General features: G+C 31.4%; 1 protein-coding gene across 1 annotated transcript; it reads right to left on the bottom strand.

Moving 5' to 3' along the window:
• Nucleotides 1-5,807: 5,807 nt before the first annotated feature.
• Nucleotides 5,808-13,052, bottom strand: AGO6 (Argonaute family protein). The gene is made up of 23 exons (XM_079019158.1): nt 12,891-13,052; nt 11,901-12,148; nt 11,604-11,809; nt 11,324-11,521; nt 11,113-11,249; nt 10,928-11,025; nt 10,731-10,828; nt 10,478-10,649; nt 10,277-10,393; nt 10,076-10,183; nt 9,922-9,984; nt 9,709-9,822; nt 9,452-9,617; nt 9,251-9,363; nt 9,032-9,163; nt 8,508-8,638; nt 7,823-7,888; nt 7,678-7,741; nt 7,209-7,320; nt 7,049-7,122; nt 6,865-6,959; nt 6,502-6,533; nt 5,808-6,214 (listed from the first exon to the last, which is right to left on the bottom strand). Exons 2-23 carry the CDS (start codon nt 12,126-12,128, stop codon nt 6,057-6,059), a joined length of 2,682 nt encoding a protein of 893 aa, XP_078875284.1. The 5' UTR covers nt 12,129-12,148; nt 12,891-13,052; the 3' UTR covers nt 5,808-6,056.
• Nucleotides 13,053-14,082: the final 1,030 nt, after the last annotated feature.

Consider the following 14,082-nt stretch of genomic DNA (forward strand, 5'->3'; position numbering starts at 1 on the left):
GAGATAAGGCTATTGGTGACCTAATTTTCATTATAATCTACTAGGTTGGAAGACAAGTAAGCCTTCTAATGAGTTCATCACCGGTACAAGAGTATTGGTTCCAAAGTTTTCGAACTAGTAAACCCAATACAGTAACTTTGGTTAAGTTTTAGGATGTTGGAACACCTGAACTAGGTAAAGAAACCACTTTCAATCTAGATTCATGTGTTTTAAGGGATATACCATAAGCCTTTTAGAGGCATGTTCCAGAAAATAGATTTTGTTAGGATGTTGCAGATAAACTTCCCTAGTTGATCGCTTTATAATAAATCAATGGTGTTCCTAGTCAAAGGAACGAATCGAAATTTTACGTCTGAAGGTGATCATCAAATGTAAAGTATAAGTTCTGAAAGTCTAGATTGATGAGTTCCTAGTTTTGGAAGAGTTCGCAAAGAGTATGGGGGTACGTATAAGGTAGAAAAGGAAGTTTTACGGAAAATATCAATGAGGCAACATCAAATAGATCACGATTTGATCTCAATAACTTAAGATGACATCTATTTGCTCTAGAACTAGGATTTCAGGGACAAAATCTGTGTAAGTGGGGAGAGTTGTAACACCTTGTTTTCCCTTTATAATGGAAATAAATATAAACATTTGTTTATAAAGGTGAAGTACAAATATATTAATTTTTAGCCAAAGTAATCATCATAAACATGTAGAAGACATCAATACGAATTTTGTAGATATAAATAACGCTTAAATCTGACTTTGTATGAAGAAGTTATGATTCTTTGAAGTTTTGCGTTCCACCCTAAACGACAAAGCGTATCGTAAAATGTTAATTGGAGGTAGGTTTCTTATTAGCTTAAGTAATATAAACTAAAGTCTTATTAATCATAAAATCGAGAGCGTGCATATAAAGAACGTCTAAATCTGACTTCGTATGAGGACGTTATGATTTTTTTGAAGTTTCGGTACGACAGTACGCGACACTGAAATTGAAATTAAGATCAGTTGATTGTTAGCATAAACAATGTAAACGAGAGCTGAAGAAATCGTAAATACCAATCTGTCGATATAAAGAACATCGAGAACAGAGTCCGTATGAATAACTTATGAAATTTACACGGACTTTTGCAGTGTAATCTTCATAGATTTTTAAATTTAAAATAGGATGATAATTAGCTAACGAAGTCTAAATGAAAGTTTTAGTAATCATCGACAACTACGTGTAGATATAAATAACATTGAAAATGGAGCTCCTATGCAAAAAATATGAATTTTTTGAAGATTCATGATTTTACCCGGCTAGGGCGACACACACCAACCAAAGGCTGTCACGTGTCACACCCAAGAGCCACCCCTCCCACCTACCAAGAGCACGTAGCGCGTGGCAGGTAGGCACGATGGGCCTCCCTAGAAATCTATAAATAGGCTTCAAATCCCTCATTATTCCTCACACCAAATCCTCTATTTATTCTTTCTATGGCTCGATTTCTGAGACTTTTCGGGATTCTGAGGAATTCATTCTAGCAAGGCTATGGGGAAGAAGAGAGTTGGGCGGGGAGAAGTACTCGATATTGAGGTTCAGCCCGCAACTTTTTGGGTTTTCTCTAGAAATCTCTGTAAGTTATGCTACGCTTACTAGGCTTTTAGGGTAACTTATAATTATGTTTATAGTTGTTATTAGGAACCTATAAATACTAGATTAGTCATTAATTCTAGTTAAATATTCTGATTGGTCTACTTACGGGAGAGGTGTCTAGAATGGGAATGTTGGCTTAGTTGTTGGATCTCAAAAAAGATATATGCCAAAATGGTCTTGCCTCCCAACTGTCTTACATGGCTGATCCTTATTTGATAGCCATGAAAGTATATCTAGAATTAACTTCTACCAAATTGCCATAGATATTAATAAGTTATAGTACTATAGGTTAATACTTGATAGACGCGTTACTCTCCAGTTGGATTGCCTAGATAGTTGTTAATTGGTGGAGTGATTGTCCATGTAACTTATCTCACTATATATATATATATATATATATATATATATATATATATATATATATATATATATATATATATATCCATGTATGATTAGGATATAAGAGCTAGTAGAGTAGTATAGTATAGTATCATTGTACTGAAGTTATTTGGATGTGGTTAGGTTGTAGTATGTTATTAGGCTATGATTTTCTATAAGACTGGTAGACTTATTAGGCCATTGCTTGTAATGTTATCTGTTATATGACCTATTGGGGAGGCTGAGGCATTTTTGCTTCCTACAGAAGGCCAAGATACGGGTGGACCAGCTTTATGTTGAAGGCCAAGGGTGAGTTAATAGCAATTGAAACTTAAGCGATTATGAGCCTAGTGGCAATAGAAACTTAAATAATTGTGAGCCTAAATACTCAAAAGGAGAGGTGATGACAATAACAACTTAAGTGATTATGAGCCCAATTAATGGCAGTAGCAACTTAAGCGATTGTGAGCCTAGATAGGCGAAGCATATTCCATCGGTGATCCAGAGTAAATCCCATAGGTGACCAGAAAGAAATAGTTCTATCCTTTATCTAAACCAATAGTCCTCAAAGGATAAAACGGAACAACATAATCTAACTCACTAAAATTAAATGATTTCTTCAGAATGGGCAGATTTTTTAATAGGGTTCATGACCCATCTCATTAAACATTTTGATCAATTCCTCAAAAAAGGAGACTGGTACTGATCTGCAACTTGTAAATGAAGATTTTCAATGGAACCCTTCTTCGTCAAAGAGAAATTCTAACTAGTAGCAAAGTGAAAAAAAATGAATCACTCTTTTCCTTGTATTTGCAGAAGAGTAAGCAGCTTAAACAAGGTTCATGGGAATTTCTTTACTACATAAAGATCATAGGCCAATGGGGAAGATATGACAACCTCCACCATCACTTAAAGATCTTTGGGAAACTTAGAGTAGTTTGTAGAATCAAACGTAGCCCAAAAGTTATTCGTGTGAGAATTCATGATGATGACTTCTCCTTTAAATGTTGGATGTTGAACATGGGCATTGGATTCGACCACTATTTAAAGTTTGAGAGTGATTTTGAGATTTGAAATTTCTAGAGTTCTTGAGAGAATTTTGAGAGATAAGATATTGAAAGCTTTGTGTGTACCTTTTGTCCTTCTTTCATGTCCCTAGTATTTTCACAAATAGAGTCCTTAACAAGCTCTTTATTTCTTAATAGCATGGCACTTGAGTGTAGCTTTTTTCCTTCTTTCATGTCCCTAATATTTTCACATATTTGTACTTTTATCAATTCATGGTTTCTTAACTTTACAAGCATGCTTTGTAGTTCCAAAGTTTTGCTATTTTCACTATTTTTAGAACATCAACATGATGTTCCCTATTTTCATTAAGTGAATCAAGAAACTTTAACATAAGTTAAACTTATATGTTAACGAGTCACTCTTGTAAGAAAAGAGGTATTCATAATGTTCTTAAAGATGTTTCCTTTATTAACCTTAACCTCATCATAACTATCGTAAGACTTTTAAAGTATTCAACATCTCTTTTTTCAAGTTGCAACTATATGGTACTCATCATAGGGTAAAAGATTGTAGACTGAAGCTCTAGTTGTAAAGTTAAGATTGACATTTCATCTGTCATCTTCAGTCCATTAGGTTATTGGAGTTCTGACCCTTCTAAGTGGCACTCTTGCTTTAGAGATGACTTATGGGATAGGATGCGTTTTGTAACTGGAAACCCGACATGGAATCGAAACTGGTTAGAATCGAAGTATGTATAACAAGGATGGGTATCGAGTTTTATTACTAGCATTTTTCAGTTTTTAGGTTTAGGTCCATCGGGTACCAGGTAAATTGGGTATTAGAACCAAAACCGGTAACTTAAAATGGGATTGGGATAAATCGGGTAATAGAACTGGAACCCGATATCTAAAAGTTTTTTTTTTCTATTCCACATGATGATCGTCTACACCCACAACATCAACATTAGACCGATTTTTCTTTTCCCTACCATCAACGATTTTTTCTCTTCTGCTCTCATCATTGATTTGTTTTGTCCTCCTGTTGCCATCGATTCCTTGTAAAACGATGGGACATCATATTGAATATGTGTGATTATTTTCTTTGGTCGACTTTTAAGAAAATTATATGTTTGGCCCCTCTTATTTCTTAACTCGTTAACATAACCCCTCTACTTATCTTTGAATTACTTCCATTCTATAAGTGGTATATTTCTTTTTTATAGAAAAATTTATCAGTTGTTACAAGGCTAAAAAAAAACTACATTTTTTACCCGGTTTCATATTCGAAACTGAACGAAAATCGGTTCCTATATACCAGTCTAATTTTTGGTTCTAAAGGGTTTTGGGTTTCCAATTTCGGACCGATTATGGATCCAATAATATCCCTACATAGGAAGATAAGACTCATCGGTGATTAGCTTTGATATGTTGTAGTCTATTGTTTCCCGCACCACGAGAGACTTGTTAAGCCCCATTGTGAAGTTGTTTTCATCTAACAAAGCAACTTGTTTTTAGAGTTTGATTGAAAGGAATCCAAAGAAGACATGACGATTACAAGATTCATAGGTCAGTTTAGTTAATCCTAAAAAACGCTCTGATACCACTTTTTAGTCCCAAAATATGCAATCACAATAAAAAGATAACACCATAATTACTTTGATAAAAGACAGTTTCTAGATACCAAAGATTAATCTGAAACATATCTCTGTTAGATACTAATAATTTTTCACAAAGAATCTACTAGCCTATTCTCACAAAAATACATCTAAAGATAATCAGCATAACATATATATTGATAATAAACCATTATAGCAATCTTATACGAATCGGAAATCTTCTACATCTTTAAGTTTTATCTATATCTTCCCATTTGAACTTCAAACAAACTCCATATTCTATATCTTCATGTTTTATCTATAGCTTCCCATTTGTCAACTCCAATATTATATTAAAACACTTTTGATATAGAACCTTAAATTCGTTGTTGACTTTTTTCGGTTCCTATGTTATGGACTAAGTGTTGATTTGTACGAGGAAAATGGTTTACAATGAAAAATGTTTTCCTTAACAAAATGAACTTATTTTAGCTTAAATGCTCTTGGAAAAGTGGAATCAAACCAGATTGAATAAAAAATAACTAGAATTGCTATATCCATCAAACTATATTGGAATCCATTTATATTCGATATAGTTCAAAAAACTAATACATATACAAACAACTTATTTTGATGTTCATCAAATTTGATTAGAAATTGGATTCAACCGAAATGAATCAAAAATAAATGAACTGAGCTCATAGGGCCCATATTATGCAACAATATATGGTAATGGCACCTATTATTTATTTATAAGGTTCTTGATAATTGATATAGCTTGTGTCTTTTCTTATGCTAATTATTAGGGAACCGATTAATTATTTATGAAAATTGAATCTATTGTCATTTACTATCTGATTCACTAATTGGCTATCCAGATATCTTACAAAACTTGTTCAATTTAGGCTATGTCTATCACACCATCATTGAATTTATTTTCTGATTTTTTAAATCGTGACAAACCAAAAAGTAACATATAAACTGTCTTATAAACTTTTTAAAAAAAAAACTACTTAGACTAACAAGTTTTTAAATAAAATATTTATCATTCTCATATTTACTAAGATAATCATATTAATTACAATAATCTGACCTAATAATAAGTTTACAAATTTTATTCTATTAACATCTATCATAGTTTAATACATGTCGATCACAATATAAATCAAAACTTTGAAAAATTAAATGGAAGCAACCAAAAACAAGCAAAGGCACAAGGGCACTTTAATCAATACCAAAAGGTCCATACTCCATACTACATTAAGGCTCAAGTTATGGGACTATCTTCAAAGTACCCACATGACTAATTGACTATACCCTACAATAAAACCACAAAATAGTGACGTGGCCTCTAATTCACCAAAAAAATAATAATAACCCAAAAAGAGCCTACATTAATTAACACTATGCACCTTATAAATTTACAATTACCAATAAAAATGTAACACGTTAACAAAAGAACATGGACCCTTGAACATCCTCATGCAACTTGGGCAGCTCGGGCACTGGTATACTTCCTACTGAACTAATACTTTCCGCCATATCATCGAACTTTATAAACTGCCCGACTTGTTGGGCAGCAAGATGAGCGTAAGAAACCGGAGCCACTACACAATAGGTTAAGTACTTTAGTATATTTACATTTTTAGTCCCTAAGTATATTTGGTTTTTGTAATTTTGGTCCTTATTTAAGGTTTTGTATAATGTTTTTGGACTATGTTCTTAGTAAAATGACTATTTTTGGTCCCTATGTATAATAGTTGATTTTTGCAATCTCATTTTATCTTGAACAAGGACCAAAGTTGAAATTTTAGCTATACTTAGGGACCAAAAATGTAACTAAATCTAAATAATTGAGAAAATTAGGCTAAATGCAAAGATGAAGATGGTATACCGATTGAAGTTGCAGAGCTACTTCTTTGATACCTGTGACACAATTTTAAAAGTTTTATTTTTTGTCATTTTATTGTGATTAAAATATAATCATGACTAAGTTACGTAAATCAAAACATTTTTTGATTTTTTTTAACCTTTAAAAAGACTGATATATCCTTATCATTTTCAAATACTTTTTTTCTTTCTTTTAGTATATCCTTACCCGATATAACAGGTCAATATAATGTTTTGTTTAGTGATTTGTTGCAAAACGAAGCATTTTTCGATTTATTTTTTTTGGTTTTTTAAGTTTTATAGTCCTGAAAAAATACAAAAATAAAACTTTTATAATTTATAATAAAAGTAAATTATATATACTTACACATATGATAAGGAAAGGATTAGATTTTGGAGGTGATCAGGAGAGAAACCGATTTCATCAAGCAAGACATGATAGTGAGCAGGACGCGAAGTGCCCTGCAAAATTATTTAATATTTATATGAATAAAATAATAATGATATAAATATAATTAAATAAATAAGAAAAAAAGAATTTAGGAACTTACAATCATTCCTGATTGAGCACACATGTAAAAATCATAGTTTCTTGGATGCACAATTTTACTGTCTACCACAGTACCTAATAAGATGGATAATTTGAGGGGGGTTTTTTTTTATATAGAATTAAATAGTTTTTAAAAAAAAAAAAAAAAAAAAAAAACAAACCAGAAGGGACATTTTCAGGGGCATTAGCTTGGAAGAGCTTTGTGTGGTGATTCTTTTGAGCTATAATTACTGTGAATTTAGGAACATCGACTTCACCAAGATACTGGTAAGCCTGTGTATTTTATAATCAAATCATTAAAAATCATATAATTTACAAAAATGGTCCCTAAGTGTTGCTATTTTTTTGCAATTTAGGTCATTAGGTGACGTTTTTTGGTGCTTATTCGATATTTCATAACGATTTTGGTCCACTTTTATCTACTTTTTACCTTTATTTTATTAATAATTTTGCATGTACAAATAATTTTAAAAAATCAAAAAAGGGTAATATCGTCATAATTTTACTTGAAACATGGACAAAAACATTGGAAAAACCCATATGATGACCAAAACTGAAATATTTAGGGGCCATTTTTGTAATTTAATCTAAAAAATAAAAATATTAAAATTTTAAGGTTATTAAACATACCTTGATCATTTGATCCAACTCAAAATTTAGAACTTGACTGAACTGTGATTCGCTCACACCATCCCTGAAAAAAAAAAAATTAAATTAAATAAAAAACAAGTGGCATATTTTTATAAAGATAAGAAACTAAAAAGGCAAATAATACCTGAATACTATAATTTGAGTTGGTTTCCGTTGATTGCTTGTTTGATAAAATTCCAAAAGTAGTTCACTGTGTAAGACAAATAATATGTCAATACAAAAAACATCAGGAACAAAAAAAAAATTAACAAATAATTTGATCAAGAGTAAAATACATTTTTGGTCCCTGTGTATATCTGATTTTTGCAATTTTGGTCTAGAAAAGTTTTTTTATTGCAATTTTGGTCCTTATTTTATGTTTCATAACAATTTTAGTCCCTAAATCGCTAAATCTAATTACCTGGCTGTTAGTTTTTTTATAAATGGCCATTTTACCCTTGGAAGTTATATTAATATATATTGTATGTTGTTCAAATATAAAGTTATTAATATATATTAGTAATTTAAATTTAATATATCAACATATTCAATTTACAATACACAAAATATTATAAATTAAAAAAAAATCATATGTACATTTTTAACGTAAATTAAAAAATAAAAGAGAACTACAAAATTGCCCCCTATGATGTACGATTTGTTTCAGGTCTGGTCCAGGTGGTCCAAGGGCAAAATGGTCATTTAAAAAACTAACACACAGGTAGTTAGATTATAGAGTTAACAATTCAAGGACAAAAAATGTAATTTACTCTTTGATAAAACTTTTTAAAGAAAATGGATAAAATTCATTAAAATAAAGGATTTACTACCTCATTATGCCATCATCTGTACCATCTGCTTGTGGTTTAAACAAACCTTCAATCATTTCCATCTTTGATGATTGAGCCCTAACAGATGCTTTATATCTTGATATCAATGGCCATGACCTTGATCCAACAACCTATAATTTAAAATAATAATAATAATAATAAATATTCACCCCAGAAAAAAAAATAGAGCATGAACATATAGCTGATTTTTGTAACTTTTGGTTCTCTTACAAAAACCTCAAATAACAACCAAAATTGCAACACAAAACATTTTGGGACCAAAATTGCAAAAATCAGCTAAACTCAGGGACCACTTTCGTAATTTACTCAAAGTTACAAAAATAGATCATGAATGTATGTATAATAGCTAGCTGAGGCTTGCAAATTTTGGTTCTCTTATAAAAAACCTAAAATAAGGACTAAAAATGCAAGACAACATTTTGGGACCAAAATTGCGAAAACCAGCAAAACTCAGGGACCATTTTTGTAATTTATTCAAAGTTATAAAAAAGTTAAAACAGTACCGCAGCAATTGAAGGGATATCGGATCGACCCGGCGACCCGTGAGAAACATCCATCCCCATTATCATTGTTGGAGTGTCATTTATGAGGGGTATGCAGCCTTCAATTGCTAATAAAGAATTAATCCCACCAAGCTTAAAATGTAAAAAACAAAAATAGTTAATTTAAGTTTTAAAAATAATTGAAAGATGTAAAAAAGTTTAAAGATATACATTAAATACCTTGGAATTAATTTTCAAAAGCACATTTGTGAGATATTGGTCAGTGATTTTAACTGGGCACATGCATTGTGTGACTACTCCATAATCACTTAAACATTTTTTCTTCCAAGGACCTTCACACATTAAAAAAAGCACAATATATACTTTACATTTATTCACCCATTATAGCAATATAGCTAAAATAGAATTTATATTTTATACCATATAAGTCAGAATTTTTTCTTTCTGGCAATATGCAAAGGAGAAATTGAGGGGCACCAGGGAGTTTTGCTAAAATTTGGTCAAACATTTTTTCCACACGTATTACAGGGCCAAATTTTCGATTTTGTGGGTCTTCTTCCATTAGTGAAAATGGGCGATCAATAATCTGATAATCAAAAATCAAAAATCAAGTCAAAGTCAAAGCAAAGAAAACAAAAGTAAACATATCTTTGACTTTGACTTTGACTTTGACTTACGATTCCTTTATTTCTTCCACAATTTATGAGCTCCCGTGAAAGATAACTTGCATCACACCTGGCAGAAAAATTGACAACTACCCATTTCTCGATTTTAATGGGAGTGAAAAGCTTCTGCAATTTAAAAAAAAAAATTCAAATATATAAAGCAGAAAAAAAGATAATTGAGATATAAGTTGAAAGTAAAAAGAGGACAAGAGGATGAAAAGATACCTTGTTGTTAAAGTTCCATCGCCCATTACGAGGAGAAATGTCTTCTCCATTACCAACCTTCAACTGTAATTTCAAAAAAAAAAAAAGTAAATGAGAAAAATATCATGATGAATATATGAAATTACAGAAATACCCCTAATCCTATCACACAAACCTTTGGTGCATCAAGAACACGACCCTCAACTTGAGCAAGTTGTTTCTCAATAGTGATTCCACATGAAGCGAGTAAAGGGTCGTCATCGTAATTATACTTTTTCATAGCCTGGTTATAAGTTAAAACAAAGGATAAATTTACGATAAAGGACACAAAAGATAAGTAGGATCAAAAGGGTGTTATGGTAAAATATAACTTTACATCGGTTATAACTCGCATTTTTTCAGGAGGCTTTTGTCTTGATTTTTCAACTAAAGATGCTCTTTGTAGTGTAGATAATGCCTTTGTATACCGTTGAAGTGAAACAAGAGAACAAAGCTGGGGACAATGGCAAAATGGTAATAACATTAAAAAAACATGGAAAATATAATAATAAAAAAAATAAAAAGATAAAGATTCAACCTCCAAAGGCAAATAGTTAGGCTTCTTTGGTTTCCCAACATCAATGCAAGGTATATATGCAGAGTAAGTAATTTCAATTTTACGGTGTTTGGTAAAATAATCCAACACTGTAATATTTATTGTCTTGTCATCATCATATGTCCCATCATCTTTTTTCACTCTCAAAGGAAACCTGTTATCGCCATGTCAGCATGGAAGAGGGGAGGGGGGGGGGGGGGGGGGGGGGGGGGGATACACTTATACTATAACTTACAGTAATTGATTACAAGGTTTTTCACTCATCCCAGTGATCTTGAATTCCATGTTGTTGTGACTTGTTTTTATTCTCAAGTTTTTAAGCATTTTCTTGGCCTGTTAAGTGTGAGAAAATGGTGTGTGAAATTAAAAAAGATATAAAGAAAACGGTGTGTGTGTGTGTAAGTGTAAGTGTGTAGGTGTAACTTTATTTACCTTAACCCAGTCAATAGAGCGAAAATCGCGTGCATTTTGGTTGGATTTTAGAAAATCAATCACAGGTCCAGGAGTAAGAATCAATGTAGTTGATACATCTGAATAGACAAATGTATGAGCAATTAAACTAACAAGTGAGTGAGATCCAATAGGGGTATATTAGTAAATTCAATGGTCATACATACCCATATTTAGTGACAAACCACCATGTGTTGGATGAAAACTAGAATGAAACCCACAGCATCCAGTGACACCCCCTCCAATATCAGTGATGTTTCTTGAGTCATCATGAAAGAATGACTGTTTGACCAAAAGGCATCCCCTGTATCCAACATTGACTTTATATTAAACTAGAAGAAAAGAAAACCCAAAAATAATATCACATAAAGCAGATACCTTTGAGCTGCTTGTTGTCTCAAGATAATATCAAGAACCCTTAAAGAATCTTGAAGTTTTTCTGGCTCTGCTCCTTGAAGGGCAAGATTGACCGAATTTAATGGTATTTTAGCAGCATACTTAATCTCTACTTTGAAAGTCTTCTCTTGAAAAGACAGTTTTGACCTTTTACCAGTTTCATCATCAGAAGGGGTTCCACTATAAAAAGAATAACTTTATTTAAAATCTCCAAAATGTAAAAAGAGATAGAATTAATGATAAGGTTGAGAAAGTAACAAACCGTTTTGCAAACGAATTTTCTAATACAACCATGAATTCTGATTGATTTTGTGGGAGAGGGCCAACACTGTAAAGACTCTTTTCTCCATCATAGGCGAATTTTTTACCAGAAAGTTCAGATGAGTATGTTTGGTAAAGTTTGTCAAGAATTTTTCTCCCTAAAACTTTGTTCTCAATTGCTCTATCATCTTCAGAAGTGATGGAAACCTGCAACAATATGAGATTATATGAACTATATGTTTGACTTTTTAAGACTATAAAAGAATATGCTTAAAGATTTAATCCCACAATACCATACACTATAGTGGTAGAATATCTCATATGGATTCTTGATAGAAACTTTGAAGTGATTAACAAGCAATGGAATGTGTCTTCCACCACTTCCAAATCCAGGTCTATTGATTATAGAACGTGTATGATGATTTAGTTGCTCTGTTTTGACATCAGGTTGTGTATCATCTTGTTGTGGTGGTGAAGGTGGTAGGGGTGGAGAACCACTATCATCTTCACTGTTTACTTTCTCCATCTTTTACATCCACAAGAGTCCTTAGGGATTTGAACATATGGTAAAAGAATTAGAGAAACAATAACTAATAAGATGGCATAATGATTTTACTTTTACCTCCTAATAACAAATAGGAACAAAAGCTGATTCTTTTGAATGTTATTGGAGAATATAATGAGTTCACAATCAAACAGATTAGACATTAGAAGTCAAATACAAACTATGGTCATTCTCAGGGTTAAAAAGCAACACATTGCCCTAAAAATCAAACACTAAGTTAGTTAGGGGACGGAAGGAGCACAACTAATCATTGTTTCATAACCTAGTAAATGAATCGGGAGCTTGAACTACCAAAATTCAGTCATATCGTACAATGCAAACTTAAGAACAAGTGTATTACGAAAAGAAAAACTCAAAATACCCATAAGTTCTCAAAATTTCTACAATGCAGCCCGTGAAAATGGATCGGAGACCCAAAATCAGCTAAAAAAATCATCTAAAAACACACAAGAGAGTAAAAACTAACAATCATACGTATTTCAAGCAAAATTTAGTGATCCTCGTCAAATTTTGGGTATACTTATTACTAAAAAGAGGCAAAGGGTTAAAATAACAAATTAGAACATAGAACATCAGCGGCAGCGGCAGCACCACGGATTCCGAACATTATCAAGCATTCAGGTGGATTTTAAAAGTATAGGTATAACAGTCACAAACATTACGAGAGATTGTATGGAGAGAGGTCAAAAAGGTAAAACTGAAAAAGAAGATTGTGAATTTTACCTTTTGACGATGACGAAATTGGGGTTTTGTTGAAATGTTTAGGGTTTTAGAGAAGAATGGAGAAGAAACAGCGATGCACTCGGTGTTTGATTCTCTCTCCCGCTTCTTGTAGCGAGTCAAATCAGTAGTGTTGATGGTAATGGTGCAGCGACTACGTCCCAACAGTTGCAGTAATTTTGTAAACCATTTTTCATGAAAATGAAAATGGTCACGCAAAATTACTTTTTTCTTTTAAACGAAACAACTTTTGAAATGTAATATTTATTGTAAACAATTCTCAAAACAATTTAATTTCGATACAATTTTTTATAACATCATACGTGAATATATTACTTGATATAGGGTTTGTGAACGTTATTCATTATTTTTGCGAAGGTATAGATTTTGGATGTATAAGCTACAATTTTATTGAGAAGTTAGGGTTGTAAAATGAAAGGTTTGTTAACAGTTAAAAGGTGAAAACATGTTTATGTTTGTTTTTAAACGCTTAACTCGTTTACATTTTGTTTATAATGGATTAATTTTTTTTTTAAATTAAATATAAAGGTTAAAATATTTAAAAATTTTGAATTTATAAGAAAATAAGAAAAATAATTATTTATTATAATGGAAATGTATTTGTATCTTTTAAATATAAATGTCAAAATATTTTAGAATTTTGAAATTAAAAAGTAAGTTTATTAGTGAAATTAATATACATTTATTACAACATTTATTGCAACTATTACATTAAAATATTTTATAGAAATTAATAAAATAGAAAAACTCATAAAATAACATATGGAAAAAAATTAATTTAAAAAAATCATAAAATAACATTTGACAAATTGAATAAAAATATGACAAGTGGCAAAAAAAACTTTTATTATTAGAGATGAAATAAACTAATATGAATAATATTTTTTTATTACGTTTAGCAGCACAATTGATCGTGTTCGTTATTCTTGTTTGTGACGTTTTGTTTTTTAGTGATCTTTTATGTTGTTTATATTTATTTAGATTTTGTTATATTTGTTCATGTCCCGAAAATATCTCAACAATTCTTGTAGTGACAAACGACAGAGGAATCTCCAACAATTCTCATAATGACAAACTATAGAAGAATAAGAACATGTAAAAGGTACAAAACCGAAGAAAACTCTTGGGCCTGAGAGGATGAGAAGCATGTTGTAGTTTGGGCAAGGCCTTTCAT

This window comes from Lactuca serriola, chromosome 9 (assembly GCF_051521515.1).
Source record: "Lactuca serriola cultivar US96UC23 chromosome 9, Lser_US96UC23_V15, whole genome shotgun sequence".
In the NCBI taxonomy this organism is placed as follows: Eukaryota; Viridiplantae; Streptophyta; class Magnoliopsida; order Asterales; family Asteraceae; genus Lactuca; species Lactuca serriola.